Genomic DNA, 26,180 nt, shown 5'->3' with positions numbered 1-26,180 from the left:
TTTCTCAAGTAGCCTTAAACGAGAGGAGGACGAGAAAATCCTCAAGATGGGTTATACTCTTTACTGTGAGCACAACTATACTAATCATATGAATCTGACGAATGTAAAGTTATCTCTGTGAGGATTTCTCCTGATTTAGATCAAAATACCTTGGGAATGTTGGTTTGCTACTCCATTGCAAAACCGCATAATCTTCATGTTATTTTGGACAATAGTGTTGAACAAACTCAACGAAAGAAAGAACTTATAAGTCCTAAATAAACTTGGGGTAAAGAAGCAGTAATAGTCCCGCAAAGTACCAATGTATTAACTTTAACTATGAACATTCGCAAGATGAATAATACACTTGACAATGGACATAATCTTTCGGATGTAGTTGTACATGCTATAAATAGAAGGGAACTTGAGGAAGACATTTGGAATGAAATAGCGTTAGATAGGTCTTGCGTCCACAACAAGTAACAACTGTACCAAGTGCACAACTATATCTATGAACAGAATCTAGCGAATGTATAGCGTTATTTGGGAAGATTTCACCGGATTTTGATTCAAATACCTTGGGAATGTATGTAGTTGCTACTACGCCGAAACATTTTATCGTTTTGAACTTTAATGTTGAACAAATTTTGAAAGTTTGAGAGGGAACACTAGACTTTAAGCATAAACTTTGAACTAAAGTCTACTTATCCCACGATCTCAATCATTGCTGGTGATCTAAACGAAAGCAAAAACGTAAAATATCTAAAGTCTGCCAAACGAAAGTAGTGTTTACAAGAACTAAACCTTTTTCCCTTAACCAATATAATTAAAAGCTTTTTCTTAAGTTTGTTGCATACAGTAACTAAGCTTTTGAAAGGTTTGACTGTTTTATTGTTTTTTTTTTCGTTATTAAAAAACTAAGCTTAAACCAGAAAAAGTTTTGTTTAGGTTTTTTTTTGTGACTTTAAAATATTCAAACACGATTTAAGTTTTGTTTTTTTTTTTCAGTTTTTGTTGTACAAAAACAATAAATTCATATATTTTGTTTGATTTTAGAAAATTTACCAAAGTTATTGCAAAACCATTAGATAATTAACATTGTGGTATTTAGCTGTTGCGGCCAATATTGCTGTTGTTGTTATCGATGCATATGAATGGTTCCGCCTCAATTGTGTTTGTGAGAGTGTTTAACAAACAAAAACCCTTGGAACTACTGACATTTGAAATGTACTATTTGTACGAAGGGGAATAAATACTGACACATTATTATAAAGTTACCAATTACAACATTTCAGGGGTATTCCAAAATTTAACAGTTAGTTAGTTAACAATGATTTATGGGTACGAGGTTGGTTTAAAAAGTATTTTTAAAAGTTTTTTTTTTATTATAAAGTGTGAGCTATCACCTAAAAAACAATGTCTATTGGTGAGGGTCTGAAGCCTAAATGTTGGCTTATTTTTACAACCATTATTCTCCCAATTGTTAGTCGAATAACTTCTTATATTTAAAAATTTTGATATAAGTTCCTCAACCATAACTTTCTAACATTGCTTGTAAATATGTTTAAATCTAAGATGTTAAACCTTTTGATTTTAATCAAAAAATTGTCGGTCCAACCTCGGGGTTGCCAAAAATATTTAACCAAACAAAATAAAAACCTGTGGATCAATAACAAACCGGTATATTTTTAAATAAGTGTATAAGAGAGGAATATTTAATTTGATTCAAATATTAAACAACTTGTTAAAACAATTTGTTAAAATATTTCTTTGTTTTTATTATTTAACTTTAATTTAAAGCGATATTACTGGTGTTTTTTTTACCTTTTTGGCATATTTTATAGTCAAAACAAATAATTGTTTGAATTTTAATTAATTATTTTTCAGTATTGTACAACAAAAACTGATCTTGTCTAATAGATTGTTAAGTAATTATTGAATATTTCTCTCTGTTCATTGCTTTTTTTAACTCTCTGGAATTCGTATATCAGACTTTGCTCTTAGATGACAAACATTTAATGATAATTACATTTATTTATTCATAATTACAATTAACTTAAAACTTGTTTAGAAAAGTAATGACACTTTTTTAATAAATTATTTGCGTTATTATAGATATGACTGTAGTTTACTAGATTTTTGAATAACTTAATACACGAACTTTGAATGAAAAATTGTACTTTACATCAGGGCCCAAATTATGGCATACGATATCGATCGAAATCTCCATTTAGATTCTATTGAGATTTCGATCGATATCGTATGTCATAATTTGGGCCCTGTATAAATAGAATAGAAATATTGCTCATAGATTCCGAAAGGAAGGTATTCTTTAAAACTAGATTATGTTCAGTTTAAAAAGTTGTAGAACTTCACTCTCAGCTTTCCATCACAGTCTGTAAAACAGTCGGGAATAAGTGATCTTATCTCATCCCTAAAAACTACATAAACTAAAATGTTATTCGGAATTCAGGGAGCAAATTACGCCATACAATATCGATCGAAATCTCAATAGAATCTAAATGAAGATTTCAATCGATATCGTATGCCATAATTTGGGCCAAGATTTGAGTTGAAGAACAGCTTGCGAGTCATTGTATTTATTTCCGTTATCTTTTGTTGCGATTTTCCCTGCTTTACATCACACTCACGTTGGTGCGATGTATTACTTCGTACAACTCTTTCAAGATATTAGTTGTTTCTCGTGGTTCCAAATTCCTATTTGAAGTTATAGTTGGATTAAAGGTCTCTCTTTCTGAACCACTCATTGAAATTTGAGTGTTTGAAACACAGTAAAAAGTCTAGGATGTTTGCTTACTTTATGACTTCCTACTTCTGGAAGGGAATTTTCTAGAATATTTTGAAACATGAGTCAATCTGACACAGTTTGCGCAATCGTTACAATAGTTTAGAGGATCACTGTTCATTTGCCGTACCTAAATATAATTAAACAATTGTCCTTTGCCAAACCTATTACATCCCGTTTTTATGTGTCTTGTGTCTCTCTAAGAGATACTAAACTTCTTCCACTCCAATATCTTTCTCCATGTGAAAAATCACCTATTTTTTATCCATCAATTGCAAAGTGTAATAAATGGTGATAGGACGGCTCTAGGTGTTACTCATTCTTAGTACAGACCCAAACTATCGATGCCCTCATGCGTCATCATTGATCCCTATTCAACTGCAAGAAGAACGTATTTGCAGGCAAGAACCTAAGTGGAGAACAACTCCCCTCCGATGACTATGGACTTTGTTCGTTGTATGTTCCTGTTCAGCCCACGTTCGCCTTCACCTCATGGATGGTTCGTCTTCTGATAACTCGTGGGAATCATATGAAATATTCATTATAAAATGAACAAAATATAAGCCAAAAAGAGCAACGCTGCTGCAGCATTAACTGACTAACTGCAAGTAAAAATCTCTTTATTGAGCCCTACAGAGCTATCGATCATCGCTTTGATATCTGTATAGCTCAGAACGATGAACGAGTTGTCGAAACCAACCGTAATTCCTTCTTCAGAAATGGATAATCTCCCAAATCGCAAGGACCGTTCGGTGGGCTTATTGCTTATAAGAAATCGTTATTATACTAAAGTTATGTCTGCTTTAATGGATTGTTCTTCCTACTGTAGCTGTTGCATGCCAACATATTTGCCGCTTCTGGGAGGAAGAGCCAATTTACCAGCAAACCCAACAAACATGATGATGCTGGACTAAAGGTGTACCTAGAAAGTCGGTGGTCATCCTTAATCATGTTGACGACAAGCTAGACCTCAAAGCCTGTTCCGAGGGAATGGAAACACATTTAAACTCCAGTATGCTTGGAAAGTTTTTCTTTTGAATGGTGTTCTATTATTAAGGATTTGAGCTTCTGTCATTTTGATGCTTTTATTCAGGGTGTGTGTGAAGTTAAATTCGAATTTAACTAGCAAAGACACAAACCAGATTTGTTAACAGTGCTCATTTTGCAGCTAACAGAGTGCTGTTAATCACTTAACAGAATATTGTAATTGAACTAGGAGAAGGAAAACTGACCATTTTGGAAGCAGGATGAAGGTTCCACACATCCTACTATATGGAAATGGTGGTCCAAAGGCTACTTAATGGAACTGTGTATGTAATATATCTGTATTTATAGTAAACCTACTTAAACATTCAACTTTGTTTACCAGTATTCTGGACAGGATTACTGGAACTGAGTGAAAGTTACACATGTCCCACTATATGGAAATGGTAGTCTAAGGGGTACCTAATGGAACTATATAGGTTGAATATCTGAAATAATCGTGGGACTCCCACAGAATGAATTTTGATTTTGTTTGAAAAATAGTACATTTTCTGAAAATTTCTGGAGAGGATTAGTGGAACTGAGTGGAAGTTACATATATCCCACTATATGAAAAATTTAGTCTAAGGAGTACCTAATGGAACTATATAGGTTGAATATCTGAAATAATCGTGGGACTCCCACAGTATGAATTTTAATTTTGTTTGAAAAATAGTACATTTTTGGAAATTTCTGGAGAGGATTAGTGGAACTGAGTGAAAGTTACATATATCCCACTATATGGAAATATTAGTAAAAAGGGTACCTAATGGAACTATATAGGTTGAATATCTGAAATAATCGTGGGACTCCCACAGAATGATTTTTGATTTTGTTTGAAAAATAGTATATTTTTTGAAAATTTCTGGAGAGGATTAGTGGAACTGAGTGGAAGTTACATATATCCCACTATATGGAAATTTTAGTATAAAGGGTACCTAATGGAACTATATAGGTTGAATATCTGAAATAATCGTGGGACTCCCACAGTATGCATTTTAATTTTGTTTGAAAAATAGTACATTTTTTGAAAATTTCTGGAGAGGATTAGTGGAACTGAGTGAAAGTCCCACTATATGGAAATATTAGTATAAAGGGTACCTAATGGAACTATATAGGTTTAATATCTGAAATAATCGTGGGACTCCCACAGAATGAATTTTGATTTTGTTTGAAAAATAGTATATTTTTTGAAAATTTCTGGAGAGGATTAGTGGAACTGAGTGGAAGTTACATATATCCCACTATATGGAAATATTAGTATAAAGGGTACCTAATGGAACTATATAGGTTGAATATCTGAAATAATCGTGGGACTCCCACAGTATGCATTTTAATTTTGTTTGAAAAATAGTACATTTTTTGAAAATTTCTGGAGAGGATTAGTGGAACTGAGTGAAAGTTACATATATCCCACTATATGGAAATATTAGTATAAAGGGTACCTAATGGAACTATATAGGTTGAATATCTGAAATAATCGTGGGACTCCCACAGAATGAATTTTGATTTTGTTTGAAAAATAGTATATTTTTTGAAAATTTCTGGAGAGGATTAGTGGAACTGAGTGGAAGTTACATATATCCCACTATATGGAAATATTAGTATAAAGGGTACCTAATGGAACTATATAGGCTGAATATCTGAAATAATCGTGGGACTCCCACAGTATAAATTTTAATTTTGTTTAAGAAAGTACATTTTTTGGAAATTTCTGGAGAGGATTAGTGGAACTGAGTGGAAGTTACATATATCCCACTATATGGAAAATTTAGCCTAAGGGGTACCTAATGGAACTATATAGGTTGAATATCTGAAATAATCGTGGGACTCCCACAGTATGAATTTTAATTTTGTTTGAAAAATAGTACATTTTTTGAAAATTTCTGGAGAGGATTAGTGGAACTGAGTGGAAGTTACATACATCCCACTATATGGAAAATTTAGTATAAAGGGTACCTAATGGAACTATATAGGTTCAATATCTGAAATAATCGTGGGACTCCCACAGTATGAATTTTAATTTTGTTTGAGAAAGTACATTTTTTGGAAATTTCTGGAGAGGATTAGTGGAACTGAGTGGAAGTTACATATATAAAATTTTAGTATAAAGGGTACCTAATGGAACTATATAGGTTGAATATCTGAAATAATCGTGGGACTCCCACAGTATGAATTTTGATTTTGTTTGAAAAATAGTACATTTTTTAACAGTGCTCATTTTGCAGCTAACAGAGTGCTGTTAATCACTTAACAGAATATTGTAATTGAATTAGGAGAAGGAAAACTGACCATTTTGGAAGCAGGATGAAGGTTCCACACATCCAACTATATGGAAATGGTGGTCCAAAGGCTACTTAATGGAACTGTATATGTAATATATCTGTATTTATAGTAAACCTACTTAAACATTCAACTTTGTTTACCAGTATTCTGGACAGGATTACTGGAACTGAGTGAAAGTTACACATGTCCCACTATATGGAAATGGTAGTCTAAGGGGTACCTAATGGAACTATATAGGTTGAATATCTGAAATAATCGTGGGACTCCCACAGAATGAATTTTGATTTTGTTTGAAAAATAGTACATTTTCTGAAAATTTCTGGAGAAGATTAGTGGAACTGAGTGGAAGTTACATATATCCCACTATATGAAAAATTTAGTCTAAGGGGTACCTAATGGAACTATATAGGTTGAATATCTGAAATAATCGTGGGACTCCCACAGAATGAATTTTGATTTTATTTGAAAAATAATAAATTTTTTGAAATCTTCTGGAGAGGATTAGTGGAACTGAGTGGAAGTTACACATATCCCACTATATGGAAATTTTAGTATAAGAGGAACTTGGTGGAACTATATAGGTTGAATATCTGGAATAATCGTGGGACTCCCACAGAATGAATTTTGATTTTGTTTGAAAAATAGTACATTTTTTGAAAATTTTTGGAGAGGATTAGTGGAACTGAGTGGAAGTTACATATATCCCACTATATGGAAAATTTAGTCTAAAGGGTACCTAATGGAACTATATAGGTTGAATATCTGAAATAATCGTGGAACTCCCACAGTATGAATTTTGATTTTGTTTGAAAAATAGTACATTTTTTGAAAATTTCTGGAGAGGATTAGTGGAACTGAGTGAAAGTTACATATATCCCACTATATGGAAATATTAGTATAAAGGGTACCTAATGGAACTATATAGGTTAAATATCTGAAATAATCGTGGGACTCCCACAGTATGAATTTTGATTTTGTTTGAAAAATAGTACATTTTTTGAAAATTTCTGGAGAGGATTAGTGGAACTGAGTGAAAGTTACATATATCCCACTATATGGAAAATTTAGCCTAAGGGGTACCTAATGAAACTATATAGGTTGAATATCTGAAATAATCGTGGGACTCCCACTTTATGAATTTTTATTTTGTTTGAAAATAGTACATTTTTTGAAAATTTCTGGAGAGGATTAGTGGAACTGAGTGGAAGTTACATATATCCCACTATATGGATATTTTAGTATAAATGGTACCTAATGGAACTATATAGGTTGAATATCTTAACTAATCGTGGCACTCCCACAGTATGAATTTTGATTTTGTTTGAAAAATAGTATATTTTTTGAAAATTTCTGGAGAGGATTAGTGGAACTGAGTGGAAGTTACATATATTCCACTATATGGAAATTTTAGTCTAAAGAGAACCTAATGGAACTATATAGGTTGAATATCTGAAATAATCGTGGGACTTACACAGAATGAATTTTGATTCTGTTTGAAAAATAGTAAATTTTTTGAAAATTTCTGGAGGGGATTAGTGGAACTGAGTGAAAGTTACATATATCCCACTGTATGGAAATTTTAGTCTAAGGGGTAGCTAATGGAACTACATATGTTGAATATCTGATATAATCGTGGGACTCCCACAGTATAAATTTTGATTTTGTTTGAAAAATAGTACATTTTTTGAAAATTTCTGGAGAGGATTAGTGGAACTAAGTGGAAGTTACATGTATGAAATTAGGTGCCCCTTAGACTAAAATTTCCATATAGTGGCATATCCACTAATCCTCTCCAGAAATGTTCAAATAAAATCAGAATTTATTCTGTGGGAGTGCCACGATTATTCCAGATATTCAACCTATATAGTTCCACCAAATTCCTCTTATACTAAAATTTCCATATAGTGGGATATGTGTAACTTCCACTCAGTTCCACTAATCCCCTCCAGAAGATTTCAAAAAATTTATTATTTTTCAAATAAAATCAAAATTCATTTTGTGGGAGTCCCACGATTATTTCAGATATTCAACCTATATAGTTCCATTAGATACCCCTTAGACTAAATTTTCCATATAGTGGGATATATGTAACTTTCACTCAGTTCCACTAATCCTCTCCAGAAATTTTCAAAAAATGTACTATTTTTCAAACAAAATCAAAATTCATACTGTGGGAGTGCCACGATTATTTCAGATATTCAACCTATATAGTTCCATTAGGTACCCTTTATACTAAAATTTCCATATAGTGGGATATATGTAACTTTCACTCAGTTCCACTAATCCTCTCCAGAAATTTTCAAAAAATGTACTATTTTTCAAACAAAATCAAAATTCATACTGTGGGAGTCCCACGATTATTTCAGATATTTAACCTATATAGTTCCATTAGGTACCCCTTAGACTAAATTTTCCATATAGTGGGATATATGTAACTTCCACTCAGTTCCACTCATCCTCTCCAGAAATTTTCTAAAAATTTACTATTTGTCAAAAATCAAATTTCATTCTATGGGAGTCCCACGATTATTTCAGATATTCAACCTATATAGTTCCATTAGGTACCCCTTAGACTAAATTTTCCATATAGTGGGATATATGTAACTTCCACTCAGTTCCACTAATCCTCTCCAGAAATTTCCAAAAAATGTACTTTCTCAAACAAAATTAAAATTCATACTGTGGGAGTCCCACGATTATTTCAGATACTGAACCTATATAGTTCCATTAGGTACCCTTTATACTAATATTTCCATATAGTGGGATATATGTAACTTCCACTCAGTTCCACTAATCCTCTCCAGAAATTTTCAAAAAATATACTATTTTTCAAACAAAATCAAAATTCATTCTGTGGGAGTCCCACGATTATTTCAGATATTCAACCTATATAGTTCCATTAGGTACCCTTTATACTAATATTTCCATATAGTGGGATATATGTAACTTCCACTCAGTTCCACTAATCCTCTCCAGAAATTTTCAAAAAATATACTATTTTTCAAACAAAATCAAAAATCATTCTGTGGGAGTCCCACGATTATTTCAGATATACAACCTATATAGTTCCATTAGGTACCCTTTATACTAATATTTCCATATAGTGGGATATATGTAGCTTCCACTCAGTTCCACTAATCCTCTCCAGAAATTTTCAAAAAATATACTATTTTTCAAACAAAATCAAAATTCATTCTGTGGGAGTCCCACGATTATTTCAGATATTAAACCTATATAGTTCTATTAGGTACCCTTTATACTAATATTTACATATAGTGGGATATATGTAACTTTCACTCAGTTCCACTAATCCTCTCCAGAAATTTTCAAAAAATGTACTATTTTTCAAACAAAATTAAAATGCATACTGTGGGAGTCCCACGATTATTTCAGATATTCAACCTATATAGTTCCATTAGGTACCCTTTAGACTAAATTTTCCATATAGTGGGATATATGTAACTTCCATTCAGTTCCACTAATCCTCTCCAGAAATTTTCAAAAAATATACTATTTTTCAAACAAAATCAAAAATCATTCTGTGGGAGTCCCACGATTATTTCAGATATTCAACCTATATAGTTCCATTAGGTACCCTTTATACTAATATTTCCATATAGTGGGATATATGTAACTTTCACTCAGTTCCACTAATCCTCTCCAGAAATTTTCAAAAAATGTACTATTTTTCAAACAAAATTAAAATGCATACTGTGGGAGTCCCACGATTATTTCAGATATTCAACCTATATAGTTCCATTAGGTACTCCTTAGACTAAATTTTTCATATAGTGGGATATATGTAACTTCCACTCAGTTCCACTAATCCTCTCCAGAAATTTTCAGAAAATGTACTATTTTTCAAACAAAATCAAAATTCATTCTGTGGGAGTCCCACGATTATTTCAGATATTCAACCTATATAGTTCCATAAGGTACCCCTTAGACTACCATTTCCATATAGTGGGACATGTGTAACTTTCACTCAGTTCCAGTAATCCTGTCCAGAATACTGGTAAACAAAGTTGAATGTTTAAGTAGGTTTACTATAAATACAGATATATTACATACACAGTTCCATTAAGTAGCCTTTGGACCACCATTTCCATATAGTTGGATGTGTGGAACCTTCATCCTGCTTCCAAAATGGTCAGTTTTCCTTCTCCTAATTCAATTACAATATTCTGTTAAGTGATTAACAGCACTCTGTTAGCTGCAAAATGAGCACTGTTAACAAATCTGGTTTGTGTCTTTGCTAGTTAAATTCGAATTTAACTTCACACACACTTATTCAGGCCCATTGCAACTTACAGTGAATGAGCGCAAAACTTACAGCGATAAACCGAATCCGCTAAATCAGACAACGATTTGGAACCAGGGCCAAGCTCAAGTACTGTCTCTAAGAATCAATTAAATATGAGCAATTACCAATGTTTTGAGCTAATGATACTGCGAAAGAATAGGTACTCAAATGCAATTCCGGAAACAATCGATGAAATCCTCTTTGACTTGTTTAGAAGGTTTCGCGTATACAAAGGGAACAAAAAGAGGAATATGCAGGATTTATTGTATCGTAATATCAATAGAGAGGCTTCGAAACACATTCATATATGTTCAAGAGGATGGAAGATGAAGTCAGAAGGGTTTCGTACACTTAGAGAAAAAATATAAGGATCCATTGCATTGTATTGTGAAAAACATTCATAGATGCGCAATCAATACCATCATAGAGGTATATCCAGGATCCATTGTATTACAAATAGGAAGACTTTTAACAATTTTTATAGATACAAATTCTATGCCGCAATGACTACCGAAAGAATGAATGAAAAGGTGCAAGTATTTGATAAAATCTGGACTAAAGTTTGTCATGATATTACTTTGCAAAATTCTGGCAGGAAATATTTATAATGTCTTGTTTTCTTTTCTGAAAAACACCATGTTGGACAAAATTATCTAATGAAAACTTGAGTTCTAAGTTAAAAGTTGCAGTAGAACTCCTCAAAGGAAGTTTTGTACTCTATTTTTTGAACTACTCCATCATGGAAAGACTAAAGTTTTTAAATCGATTTTTTGAAAAACAAAGGAAAGCATTCCCGACCGCGTAGATAAAATTAGAGAGGGCACAGAGCACTACGTCTCCATTTCGGTTCTTCTGTCCAACCGGTTGGTTCACCATAACAGGTTCAATTCACGCATAAAAATAAACCCGCTTTTTTATATTGGTGAGAGGTTGAATATATACTTCCGGGCTAGTGAAGCAGCACCCATGATTCTTACTCAACGAGACCTTAATGTTGGACATTGTATGTTTTTAGTGGTTTCTTCCTGATAGCCACAAAATCTACATAGATTCGAAATGGCATTTCCTAGGATGAATTTGTAATATCTGAGACCACAGTGTCCTGTAATCCCGTTAGTATTCTAAGATTACTTTTAAAAAGCGAAAATAGCTTTTAGGATTTACCCTTTGATAGCTTAATTAAGCGCTTAGTCTGTCTAAGACCTGCTGTAGCTTCCCAGTGGCGAGCAAATTCCGATTCGACCCCCGATTCGCAATTTTTTCTAGCGTATTCTTGTGCGATACCAAATAATGGTTCCTATTTTGTTGCAAGTGTGACCTTCATGGCCAGGTATCCAGCATAATGTTAGCATTTCCAGCATGTTCCGACCGGGTAACTCATTAAACAATTGTTATGGACAATATCATAATATTTATGAACTTTACTTATTCTAATGAAAAATTGTTTGTTCTATTTATACCAAATTCATACCATTTATGAATAATTTCTTTCTGTGTATAATTTTTCCTACAACAATTTGCATAAATTTTAATTAAAAAAAAATTTAAATATAAATATGTTTTTTAATCCCTTTGCTTGTTAAATAAAAATCCACCCACTAATTGCTTATAGTTTTACATAATTTTTAATTTACTATTAATGAACATACATCGGGGAAATAAATTTAATTTATTGAATACTGCTAATTAACACCTTAATCAAAAATTTATAAAAGTATTAACACGTTTTTAGTAATATTTGTGTTTTTTTTTTTTTTGTCATGTGGTACTTATTGTAGTTTACGAAATAAAATGTTATATTTATGTTAAATAAATGCAATTAAAGGGAAACGAAATTGATTAGCTGTGGAATTGGTGAAGACGTCAACTTCTTTAAATTAAAAGTAAGTATAATTTTAAAGGAAAGGTCCACCACAATTAATAAAAATGATTTGATATTACGATCTTATAAATTTTTACATAACGATCGGATTCTCTCTCATTTAAAGCATTTCTTCATATCTTTTATATTAAAAAGAGAAAATTCACCTCGTCACTTAAAACTACTTATTATTCCACATATGACCAGTAGTTAACATGCCAATGATGCATGTAAGCATGCAATAAAGAAAGTATTCTTTTTATAAACTGCAATTTTTCTGTATGAAACAGGGCCACTGGGTCAATAACTCTTTAGTGTCCAAAAAAAAAATACTCAAATCAACATTACAATTTTCGCACTTAATTGTCATACTTTACTACTCAGAATCCATTTGTATCGCATAAATTGTATGAAAAACAACTTTGTCTCGATCAGTTTTTAATTAAATTAATTTATCATGTCGTTATAAGGAACATATGTTAAATAAATGTGCGTATTTTGCAAATAAATAAATTGTTATACAGATCACATAACAAAATAAAAGAAGAAAAAAAATATCAAATAAAACTAAAAAATTAATGAGAAAAAAGCACACAAATGAAGGCAGTAATGTAACTGGCTTTAAACATTTTTTAGCAAAAACTTATGCTAAAAACCATTATGGTGGTTACAAGGTAACACTACTCCAAACATCGAACATATGTTCGATATCATGATATCATTTCCACTATAATTAGTTCTTTAAGTTGAGTCTAATTCTGGGAAGAACTGTACACCAGACTAGACTATAGACTAGACTATAGACTAGACTATAGACTAGACTATAGACTAGACTATAGACTTGACTATAGACTAGACTATAGACTAGACTATAGACTAGACTATAGACTAGACTATAGACTAGACTATAGACTAGACTATAGACTAGACTATAGACTAGACTATAGACTAGACTATAGACTAGACTATAGACTAGACTATAGACTAGACTATAGACTAGACTATAGACTAGACTATAGACTAGACTATAGACTAGACTATAGACTAGACTATAGACTAGACTATAGACTAGACTAGGACTATAGACTAGACTATAGACTAGACTATAGACTAGACTATAGACTAGACTATAGACTAGACTATAGACTAGACTATAGACTAGACTATAGACTAGACTATAGACTAGACTATAGATAGACTATAGACTAGACTATAGACTAGACTATAGACTAGACTATAGACTAGACTATAGACTAGACTATAGACTAGACTATAGACTAGACTAGACTATATACTAGACTATAGACTAGACCATAGACTAGACTATAGACTAGACTATAGACTAGACTATAGACTAGACTATAGACTAGACTAGACTATATACTAGACTATAGACTAGACCATAGACTAGACTATAGACTAGACTATAGACTAGACTATAGACTAGACTATAGACTAGACTAGACTATATACTAGACTATAGACTAGACCATAGACTAGACTATAGACTAGACTATAGACTAGACTATAGACTAGACTAGACTATAGACTAGACTAGACTAGACTAGACTAGACTACAGACTAGACTAGACTATAGACTAGACTAAGACTAGACTATAGACTAGACTATAGACTAGACTATAGACTAGACTATAGACTAGACTATAGACTAGACTATAGACTAGACTATAGACTAGACTATAGACTAGACTATAGACTAGACTATAGACTAGACTATAGACTAGACTATAGACTAGACTATAGACTAGACTATAGACTAGACTATAGACTAGACTAGACTATATACTAGACTATAGACTAGACCATAGACTAGACTATAGACTAGACTAGACTAGACTAGACTATATACTAGACTATAGACTAGACCATAGACTAGACTATAGACTAGACTATAGACTAGACTATAGACTAGACTATAGACTAGACTATAGACTAGACTATAGACTAGACTATAGACTAGACCATAGACTAGACTATAGACTAGACTATAGACTAGACTATAGACTAGACTATAGACTAGACTAGACTATATACTAGACTATAGACTAGACCATAGACTAGACTATAGACTAGACTATAGACTAGACTATAGACTAGACTATAGACTAGACTATAGACTAGACTATAGACTAGACTATAGACTAGACTATAGACTAGACTATAGACTAGACTAGACTATATACTAGACTATAGACTAGACCATAGACTAGACTATAGACTAGACTATAGACTAGACTATAGACTAGACTATAGACTAGACTATAGACTAGACTAGACTATAGACTAGACTATAGACTAGACTAAGACTAGACTGTAGACTAGACTATAGACTAGACTATAGACTAGACTATAGACTAGACTATAGACTAGACTATAGGCTAGACTATAGACTAGACTATAGACTAGACTATAGACTAGACTATAGACTAGACTATAGACTAGACTATAGACTAGACTATAGACTAGACTATAGACTAGACTATAGACTAGACTATAGACTAGACTATAGACTAGACTATAGACTAGACTATAGACTAGACTATAGACTAGACTATAGACTAGACTATAGACTAGACTATAGACTAGACTATAGACTAGACTATAGACTAGACTATAGACTAGACTAGACTATAGACTAGACTATAAACTAGACTATAGACTAGACTATAGACTAGACTATAGACTAGACTATAGACTAGACTATAGACTAGACTATAGACTAGACTATAGACTAGACTAGACTATAGACTAGACTATAGACTAGACTATAGACTAGACTATAGACTAGACTATAGACTAGACTATAGACTAGACTATAGACTAGACTATAGACTAGACTATAGACTAGACTATAGACTAGACTATAGACTAGACTATAGACTAGACTATAGACTAGACTATAGACTAGACTATAGACTAGACTATAGACTAGACTATAGACTAGACTATAGACTAGACTATAGACTAGACTATAGACTAGACTATAGACTAGACTAGACTAGACTATAGACCAGACTATAGACTAGACTATAGACTAGACTATAGACTAGACTATAGACTAGACTATAGACTAGATTATAGACTAGACTATAGACTAGACTATAGACTAGATTATAGACTAGACTATAGACTAGACTATAGACTAGACTATAGACTAGACTATAGACTAGACCAGGGGTCGGCAAACTATGGCTCGCGAGCCAAATGCGGCTCTTTGGATGTGGAGCTGTGGCTCTTTAGTTTCATACACACATTTTATTTATTTTATAAAAAAATATTTGTATGCATATTTTAAAATCTTTCCAAGTCGATTAACGAGGCAATGTATTAAAACTAACAAAACACTCCGCAAACGTTTCTACAATATACAAAACTTTTTAACTTTGCTTAATAGTTCTGTACATGAGCAAAATACTTTTTGAGTGAGAAAGAAAGAAAACAACACCATTAGCTTTTCGCTCATTTCTTGCTTTTATTTGCCCCTACAATCGTACATTTGAGAATAAATCCTCATTGAGCCATTTGGTAATGGTATTGGAGAATTGGAAGATTTAGGTAAAAAGCCAACTAACAAATGAAAATTTAGAGTCATTTTTGAAACTTTAAACAACAAGTTATGATCCAAGCTTTCTGAAGCCATACAATCCTATCACTCCCATTGAATTTGTTCCATGTACAAGTTAATATTGTAAGAAAATGTTTAATTCTTTAAAGTGTTTATTGAAAAGTTCCCTATAAACGAATGGGGTATCATATCATTGATACTACGAGGTGCCATTAGATAAGATGTAAATCAGGATCATACATTCCGAAATTTTCGTGTTTTTCGAATTAAAACATATTTTTTGGAAATTTAAAATATAGTAATTAATTAATAATGTAGAGAATTTGGATACAGTTAAATACTAAAAACTTGGTCTATTTCAAAACTTTAAACTTTAATCTTTTTTTAAAGAATTTTATATTTTTTGCACGTTCTATAAAAAGGGGCAAAAAATTATAAATTTTTATATATTGCACGTTTTAATGACAGTGATCTATGAAAGATTGATATATTTTTGACATAAAATTTTTAGCTATAAATAAGGGACCAGAAAGCGTATTAAGGACCCATCCTTACAAAATTTGGTAGTGAAGTTTTGGATCCTATAAAACTTGTTTGTGTTGATTTTCATCACTATACTTGTATTTTAGCCTGTTGTAAGTTGAAACTTTCGAAATAGGACTCCATATGGGGGGAAGGGTCAAATTTGAATCCATCCTTTTTAAATTTGGTATAGATATTTTTGTTCTTATAAACTTATGACGAATTTCACCACTATGCTGTTATTATTAAGCCTATTTTGAGCGTTAAAGTAATTTCCTGAAGAGGAATTTATATGGGTGTATGGTCAACAATGATATTATTAAATCAGTTATGAGCGTTAGAGTCATTTTCTGAAGTAGACCTTATATAAGGGGACTGGTCAATTATGTTCCGATCGTCTTCAAATTTGGTCGAGAGATTTTGTTCTTATAAAACCTGTTTGTGTCGAATTTCGTCGCTTACTGCTATTATTAAGTCACTTAAGAGCGATAGGGTCATTTTCTAATGGCGATCTAATGTGGGGGGTAGGATCAATTATGAGCCGATCGTCACAAAATTTGTTAAAATGATTTTTGATCCTGTTTGTGTTGAATTTCGTCATAAAACAGCCATTATTAAGCCAGTTATGAGTGTTAAAAACAAATTTGGAAGATAGATTTTTGTTCTTATACAACTTTTTTATGTCGAATTTCGTCTCTATACTGCTACTGTTAAGTAGAGTAATTTTCTGAATGGACCTTATATTGGGGTTGGTCAATTATGGTTCAATGTCCGCAATACATCACAGTATAATTTCTGTTGTATAAAAAAACTTGTGCAAAATTTTATATCGATTGGTGCCTAATTATATCACTGTCGCCCCCACTCTAATAAACTGTTACATATTTATATAACAAGTGTAAAAACGCATTCGAATGACTCATAAAAACTCTAAAAGTATTTGAAGTGAAATCATAAAGTATTTGTAATGTTTTAATAAACAAACATTTTGTGGCTCTTTTAAAACCCATGTTTGTAAACTGTAAATTTTGGCTCTTCAGACTCAAAAGTTTGCCGACCCCTGGACTAGACTATAGACTAGACTAGACTAGACTAGGACTATAGACTAGACTATAGACTAGACTATAGACTAGACTATAGACTAGACTATAGACTAGACTATAGACTAGACTATAGACTAGACTATAGGACTAGACTATAGACTAGACTATAGACTAGACTATAGACTAGACTATAGACTAGACTATAGACTAGACTATAGACTAGACTATAGACTAGACTATAGACTAGACTATAGACTAGACTATAGACTAGACTATAGACTAGACTATAGACTAGACTATAGACTAGACTATAGACTAGACTATAGACTAGACTATAGACTAGACTATAGACTAGACTATAGACTAGACTATAGACTAGACTATAGACTAGACTATAGACTAGACTATAGACTAGACTATAGACTAGACTATAGAATAGATTATAGACTGGACTATAGAATAGACTATAGACTAGTCTATAGGCTAGACTATAAACTAGACTATAGACTAGATTAGACTATATACTGGTCTATAGACTGGACTATAGAATAGATTATAGACTAGACTATAGACTAGACTATAGACTAGTCTATAGACTGGACTATAGGCTAGGACTATAGACTAGACTATAGACTAGACTATAGACTAGACTATATACTAGTCTATAGACTAGACTATAGACTAGACTATAGACTAGACTATAGACTTGACTATAGACTAGACTATAGACCAAAAACAAAGTTTTTAAAACTTAAGGACACGATATTTGGAAATCCGATTTGAATTGTTTCCATTTGAAGAAGTGTTTTACAATAATACTTTGTTGGTTTTACGATAAATTCTGATTAAACATATGTACGTTTTATAAAAATAACAAATACTAATAAGAAAATTGAAAGCGTATTTCAAGCTCTTGGACCCACAAATGTTTAAAGATGTATAGTCCAATAACAATTGTTAACAAATCGTAACTAAAATGAATACATTCCTTTTACTTACTGATCGCAGATGTACAAATAAACTTACAACGTGATGTGATGTCAATGAAGTGATGATATTCACTTTAATGGGAGGAGTAGACATAAAATTAATACAAATAAACCGAAAAACAAATGGACTGACAGAGGCACATATCAGAATTGAACTAAATTACTTTTGCAACAACGACAACCTGTTACAATTGAAATGAATGCAAGCAATAAGAAAAAAAACCAAGATAGAAACAAGAATTGTTGGAAACGATTACAAAAGAAAATAAAGATTTAAAACCTAAATAAATAGATAGAGGTCTGTAAGAAAATAGAAAAATCAGAAGTTAAACTGATTTTACATGATATGTAGTTATGACTATGGATATATGTTTGTAAATAGATGACCAGACAAACACTTATTTAATCTAACTTAAACATAGGATAGACAGATAAAAACTACAGTATTTGGTTGCTAATAGCAACTATAACAAGCGATAATATTAAATAAATAAATATGCATTGAAGACATTTCATGGTTTTTTGTTTTTTTTTTTTTTTTAATTTTTCACTGTGTGTTTGCTGAAGTTACATCATAAGGAGAGACGTCTAAATGAAATGCTTTTTCTTGAGTGCAATAAGATTTGCGGTAAAAATCGACAGAAATTTAATAAAAATTAAAACACAAAGAATTTTATTTAAACGTAGTTATTGTGATAAAAACAAAATTAAGCAAATAAACAACAAAAAGCAAATAAGGCTTTAGTAATGATGATTATTATTGTTAGTTAAGTTTGATAAGCCTTAAAATAAAAACAACAACAAAATATAATAAAAATACATATAAAATATATAGAGCGATAAGACTTTAAGTTAATGATTTTTAACCCATTGCAGTTTTAGTATTTAAATAAAATCTAAACAAATTTGTAAATAAACGTACCGTAATGTAGCCAAATTGTGATTTACCCGTCTCGAAGAGTAAAGTTTGCCGTCCCTTAGTTACACTGATATGTAAATATTATTAAAATATTTAAGCTTTGGGCCGTTAAACAATAAGTTTAAACAAAAAGCTGTAGGAATGTTTTTATTTAATTATTAACACAGATTCTTTATTTTTAAACACATACAGATATTTTTTTATGTTATTTTAGTATGTAGTTTGCTCTCTCAATTCTTATTTAACCATTCACTTCACTGGCTATTCTTTCTTTTCTTTCCACAACTAACCCACCAGTTTGGTTTTCTAACAACTTTATTTTGTTATGGTATTTGTTAATGTTGTTTTTTAATGCTTTTCAACAATTCTAAGGCTTTTATTTATGGGATTTTATAAATATTTATACATTTTTTTTCATTTATTATCAATTACACCCAACGAATATTTTCCGTAAACACGACTTCTTACGCGCAGATTTTGTTTCAGAATGACATATGGTGAAAATTTTGACAATCATATGTTTTTTGTCATCATCTAGTATGAATATGGAGAATTCACAATAGTGTTTCAAACACAGACACAGAGATGGGAAGTTGTAAATAAAAGGTAGTAGAAATAAAATACTCTCTTAAAAAGTAGTATTATGGAAAATACTCTTTAAAAAACAGTGTTGTTATTTACATAAATGTATAACAAAAAAAAAATACGTTTATAATACAAAAACCCAACAAACATTTTAATAATTTTACTGCTGAAGTAAATTAAAATTTTATTTTATATATTTTGTTAACAAAATCGGATATTATACTATGTTTACATGTTTTTAACGTGTTTTTGGAAAAACACAACCGTTCACATATTAAACTATCGTGTTTTTTGCTTTCAAATGTTTTTCCGACTTAAAAATTCAGTTTTAAAAGTGAAGATTTTCACTTAAATTGCAGTAAATTTAATATTTAAACACAATTATTAAATAATTTAAAATAAGTTTAAAATCTTTTCAACAACAAAATGAATGAAATGTGTTTCAAAAATCACGAAGGTCTGAACGTAGTATTAAAGAAAGAACTGCTTCTAATGAAACCTAACGGAGTTTCTACTCGGAGAGACTTCCAGAGCAGATACCGTTCTTTCTAGCACATCTGCCTGTTCATTTCCATGGTAGACCCTAGGCGCAGTTACCTAAACAAGAGTAATGTCATACAGGCTACCCAGCCTTGATAGATCTTACTTGGATTATCTGACTAATAGGGAAAAGGCAGTGTAAGATCATACTGATAAAAGTAAAGCTTAGGTATCGAAAATAATTCTTATGTTGCCACGAATATTCAAGCATATAGTACACAACCAAAATATTTCAGCCTAAAAAATAGTTGTTGGAAAAACTTCAGTTCTTCCAGATGCTATTATATTTATGTTAATTTCAGCTTAAGATATCTCGAAGAAAGGAATATTCAGACATATAGTACCCTTCAGGCTAACACAACCAAAATATTTCACCCTAAAACAGTTGTTGGAAAGACTTCAGTTCTTCCAAATGCTATTATATTTATGTTAAGTTCAGCTTAAGATATCTCGAAGAAAGGGCATAACAAATATTATAAATAAAGGAGTCCTAACGTCTGAAATATGGCGAAAAAGCAGGTTTTTTCAATCTTTAGAATATGATATCTCGAAAACCTGGTATATCTTGCACTTTGGGTTTTTATTTTTTCAAATTTTTGTGGCCAGTGTCATCGAATAATAATAATAATAATAATAATAATAATAATAATAATAATAATAATAATAATAATAATAATAATAATAATAATAATAAATGTAAAACGCAGAAAAATTCTATGTTTTTGGATCTACCAAATACTTTTTTCAAAAAATAAATCATTCATCCATAGTTTTTGTAATAAATTGTTGTAATATTTTTTAAAAAAATTTAATTGTTTTATTATAGTAAATAATAGAATTTCCATTTTGAAAAATTAAATTTTAAAAACGTTAAATATTAAACAAAAAACTCCTTCTAATCATAATGTATAAATCAACGTTTTTTACTTAGGTTACAGTTAGCAACATTACTTTATACACAACAAGGTTGCAAAAAAACGTAGTAAAGTGTTCTCTTTTACTTTTGACATTTTGTTCTCTTCAGCTATCATTATTTTAAAATTTTGTAAATAAACGCAACGTAGAAGAAAAATATTGATATTTTTATATAAAAGTAAGTTAAAATTGGTTATTTCTTGATTATTAGAAAATAATTTATTTATTTAAATTATTACAGGAGTTTAAGACAATAGACGGCTTCGTGTTTTGTTATTAGAACTACGCACTTCCAAATTCGCTATCAAAAACACGTGTTGTGTATATTTTCCAAATTTTTTTCCAAGGCATATAACAACCACAACAGCTCCAACATGGGTATGGTACAGAAACGCAAGAAGATGCACTCCGGTGATACACATCTTCAGAGACGTTGGCGTGTACGCAATCGTACCCGTGATCTTGATCTCATCGATGAAGACATACGCACACAATCGGCCCAGTTAATCAATCAAGCGGTTGATTTGGAAAAACCTGGTTTTGCCCAATTCTATTGTGTACACTGTGCTAAGTACTTTATAGATGATACTGCCATGCAGGCACATTTCCGCACCAAAGTTCATAAACGTCGTCTAAAGGCTTTGGAAACTGAACCCTATACCATTGAAGAGTCCGAACGTGCTGCCGGTCGTGGCAACTATGAGAAACCTAAGAAACGTACTATGGAAACACAACCCTCTAAAGAGGAAGTTAAGGCCGGTAAACGTATTAAGGTTGAGGTCGTTGCAGAAGGTACGCCAGCTAAGAAACAAAAAATGCAAAAAATGGAAACGTAGTAAGGGAGGAACGCCCGACAATTTGAATGAAATTGGATTTAGTTGTAAGCTGTAATATTTGTTTTTTTTTAATTTAGTTGCAAATTAAAATGAATATTTTTAACGTAAAATGACGAGATTTTATTTGTTAGTTCCTGGATGCATTCGGAAATAATCAAATGATAAAGGAAGATTCGATATTTTTCTTTATTATCATCTTCTTAACAGAACCCAACTCCTGAAGCATACAAATATAAAATTAGCATTATTAGACCTACAATTTTTTACTTCGAACTTAAAATTTTCATAAATTTTGAAATATTTTTAGTGTCGATTCAGAATTTAAACCTTTGACGAACTTGCAGGACAAGGTTGGAATCCAACAAATTAATTGTAAAATAACAAGACTTAATGCAAACGCAACTAAGCTACTTATTGGGACTGTATAGATATAACCTAAGGATTCTGGCAAAAGTTTTAGTAGGACATTGCTCTTTCGGAATTAAGCCGCTTTCAAAAATTACTAAAAACTTAACTTTTTGGTGAACTTACAGAATGGAGATTTAAATTCCTCAGTTATTAACACAAATAAAACTGTTTTTTTTTTTAATATAAACACTATATTTTGTTTTTATTTTTACTGTGTGTATATATAAAATATCTAAAAATATATTTACAAAAAATTTTCTTTAGCATATATTTAACAACAATTACAATTTTGTGTTTAACATACAAAATTAATTAATTAAATTTATATATAATTTATTAATGATTACAAAGGAAAATTTGTTGACATTATTTAAGGATTTACAAAATAATAATAATAAATATAAGCAGGTTGATTTTTTACACTATAAACGAGGCAAAATTAAAAAACTAATAACAAAATCTCAATAGAAAATTAAAATAAATTAAACTTAGGCTTTGGCAAAAGGAAAAAAAAAAATTATAAAAAATACCATTTTTTTAAATATACAAAAACAAATTTCCATAAATTACGACTTAAAGATGTTAAAGGTTAATTGCGTGCTTTCTTAAGCGAATCACCGGCTGCTGCTGTATTTAGCGGCACAGCATTAGCACATAGAGCTGATGATGTCACTGGGCTGGAGTTTGTAGTTGAGGTAGTTATATTATTGTCGTTGTTATGACATTCCAGAAAAAAAGGATGCCTTAAGGCTTCATCGGCCGTTATGCGTTTATGTGGATTAACTTCCAGCAAACGATAGAGTAAATCATAGGCACTGGCAGGAAAGTTATCATCTTCATCTTGAGATTCGGTTACAAAGGACGACTCCATGCATAGACAATTAAAGAAAAACTGATCACAATTTTTGCAAACCTCACAGGTACCATCGGGACGTTGATATTTCTTTAAAAGACTAGGTGAACTGAATTTGACGCGGTTGCGAAAACGCACACACAATTTACGTAAATCCAAAGGTTTAGTTTTTTGTGATAATGTAACCAAACGATCTAATATATGGGCGGTTTTGCGTATAGATTTATCACCAAATATTGTTATCATTTCAGCCAAGGCGACATAATCATTGGGAGCCTTAAAGAAGGGATACACAGAGGACAGTATGGAGAGGAATATTACGCCAGCCGCCCAAACATCAACGGCTGTTGTTTGATCGGGATATTTGAGTAATACTTCGGGAGGTCTATAGCCGGGCGTGCCAGCACGCGAGGCATGTATCTCTTTCTTTACCAGACAAATATTACAAACTTGGGGGTTGCCATAACAATAACATTTGGGACTATTTGAGGATGATAAGTTGCGATTGGTATTGTATTTAGCATCTGCAGTATTATTGTTATGAGCTGCTTGAGTTATGGGCGGGGTATTTTTACCGCCTGCCGAAGAAGTACGTGTACTGCTGTTTTGTACTGCTTCAGCACCACCTTGAGCTCTTAATTTCTGTTGTAAACGCCCACTCAGGGTGTGTACCGCAGCAGCTCCGCCGGCAGATTTACGTTCATGTAGACTTGCATTACTACCAGCTACTCCTTTCGATCCTATGGGGGGAGTGTTAGGAATCTCATTAATTTGTTTTAAAGCATTTTAAAAGGTGTATGTGATAATGTACCAGTATTAAAGGCGGCATTTGCGGCACGTGTTGTTGGACCCATTGACACGGCCGCTGGTGTTTGTTGTTCTTGTGGCGTTAGAGTACAGCGTAAACGTTTCGCTGTACCACTAACCACTTCGCCAGCACCTGTAACAGCCACGGCTACTTCCTGAGATTTTTTGAGGTTTATATCATCATGTTCACGTATACGTTTACCCTCACCAACACCTAATGCAGGCGTAGCATTAGTGTTTGGTGCAGGCAAAGCAAGACTTTCTAATTTTCCCGTCAAATTATTATTATTCGACACGGTCACCTGTTGGGCCAAACCAAAATCCACCAATAGAAATTGTCTTTTACGTCTATTATAAAAAATTACTGGGTTTAACATCACGATGTATAACATTGAAACGATGAACATGACGCAAAGCTATTAAGAGATTTTTCATATAGAATTGTACTTCGGCCACATCCATTTTATTGTAAAAATCATGAAAACGATCGTGTGGCAAATAGGGCATAATAAAAGCCACCGATTCATTGCAACGTATGCAGCAATTAATACCCACCACATTGTCGGTGCCACTGCAAAGAGAAGAAAGTTAAAAAGAAACTGAGAAGGACAGCGGCAACGGGAAGGAGAGGGAGGAAGGGAGGGGGAGCGAGGGAGCGAGCTAGAGCGAGCGAGCGGAGCGGCGAGCGAGCGAGCGAGCGAGCGAGCGAGCGAGCGAGCGAGCGAGCGAGCGAGCGAGCGAGCGAGCGAGCGAGCGAGCGAGCGAGCGAGCTAGCGAGCGAGAGAGCGAGCGAGCGGCGGCGAGCGAGCAGCGAGCGAGCGAGCGAGCGAGCGAGCGAGCGAGCGAGCGAGCGAGCGAGCGAGCGAGCGAGCGAGCGAGCGAGCGAGCGAGCGAGCGAGGAGCGAGCGAGCGAGCGAGCGAGCGAGCGAGCGAGAGAGAGAGCGAGCGAGCGAGCGAGCGAGCGAGCGAGCGAGCGAGCGAGAGAGCGAGCGAGCGAGCGAGCGAGCGAGCGAGCGAGCGAGGAGCGAGGAGCGAGCGAGCGAGCGAGCAGCGAGCGAGCAGCGAGCGAGCGAGCGAGCGAGCGAGCGAGCGAGGCGAGCGAGCGACGAGCGAGCGAGCGAGCGGCGGGCGAGCGAGCGAGCGAGCGAGCGAGCGAGCGAGCGGCGAGCGAGCGAGCGAGAGAGCGACCGAGCGAGCGAGCGAGCGAGCGAGCGAGCGAGCGAGCGAGCAGCGAGCGAGCGAGCGAGAGAGCGAGCGAGCGAGCGAGCGAGCGAGCGAGCGAGCGAGGAGCGAGCTAGCGAGCGAGCGAGCGAGCGATCTATCTATCTATCGATCTACTATCTATCTATCTATCTATCTATCTATCTATCTATCTATCTATCTATCTATCTATCATCCTATCTATCTATCTACTTTCTATTTGTTTAGACTTAATCCTTGACCTTAAAAAATTACTTTCAAACCAAAAAAACACCATTCCAATTAATTTGGCACATGATCTTTTGTATGTTTCATATTCGCGTAATTTGAAAAATATTTTCTTGTTTATACAAAGTTTCTTTAATAGCTTCTAGCAAAAATAAAAACTACGTCAAAAATACGTCAAGAAGCGAGAAAATATTTAATAATTGCTAATTGACCATTTCAATGTTCAGTTTTAGAAAAATGTATGCATATAGAAATCATAGGTTATTGCTAGGTGGAAGCAACACGTACAAACATACATATTTTGAATCATTTGTTGCACTATAATATAAGTAGAAATATTAACTTTTTAATTCTTTTACTTTTTTGACATTAAGTATTTTAACGGCAAAACGTAATTAAATATTTATTTGAATGTAATTGGCAATACTAATGTTATCCTGGTATATTGATAGAATGCTAGAGAACGCTTATGCAAAGCTACTGATGTCAAT

General features: G+C 32.9%; 2 protein-coding genes and 1 pseudogene across 3 annotated transcripts in view; 1 reads left to right on the top strand and 2 right to left on the bottom strand.

The window, feature by feature from the left end:
* The window catches only part of LOC119609472 (high affinity copper uptake protein 1), a 70,008-nt gene extending 50,202 nt beyond the window's left edge, over positions 1–19,806 (bottom strand). For both annotated transcript variants that reach the window (XM_037964277.1, XM_037964279.1), the window contains exon 1: positions 19,321–19,806. The gene's annotated coding sequence lies outside the window, so the exon portion shown is untranslated. The remainder of the gene's footprint in view (positions 1–19,320) is intronic.
* A 1,625-nt stretch (positions 19,807–21,431) lies between these two features.
* Positions 21,432–22,281, top strand: LOC119609475 (zinc finger protein 593 homolog). The gene is made up of 2 exons (XM_037964289.1): positions 21,432–21,535; positions 21,599–22,281. The coding sequence occupies exon 2, from the start codon at positions 21,732–21,734 to the stop codon at positions 22,191–22,193; it is 462 nt and encodes a 153-aa protein (XP_037820217.1). The 5' UTR covers positions 21,432–21,535; positions 21,599–21,731; the 3' UTR covers positions 22,194–22,281.
* Positions 22,282–22,885: 604 nt separating this feature from the next.
* LOC119609477 lies at positions 22,886–24,832 on the bottom strand (annotated as a pseudogene).
* Positions 24,833–26,180: the final 1,348 nt, after the last annotated feature.

The sequence above is a fragment of the Lucilia sericata genome, unplaced genomic scaffold (genome assembly GCF_015586225.1).
Source record: "Lucilia sericata isolate MDLA Ls3-8-SP2 unplaced genomic scaffold, ASM1558622v1 Contig000988F_arrow, whole genome shotgun sequence".
Taxonomy (NCBI): Eukaryota; Metazoa; Arthropoda; class Insecta; order Diptera; family Calliphoridae; genus Lucilia; species Lucilia sericata.
This window is presented reverse-complemented; position numbering and strand designations above follow the sequence as displayed.

Excerpts from the sequence above, each read along its gene's own strand:
- LOC119609475 (XM_037964289.1), top strand. The coding sequence starts at position 21,732 with ATGGGTATGGTACAGAAACGCAAGAAGATGCACTCCGGTGATACACAT.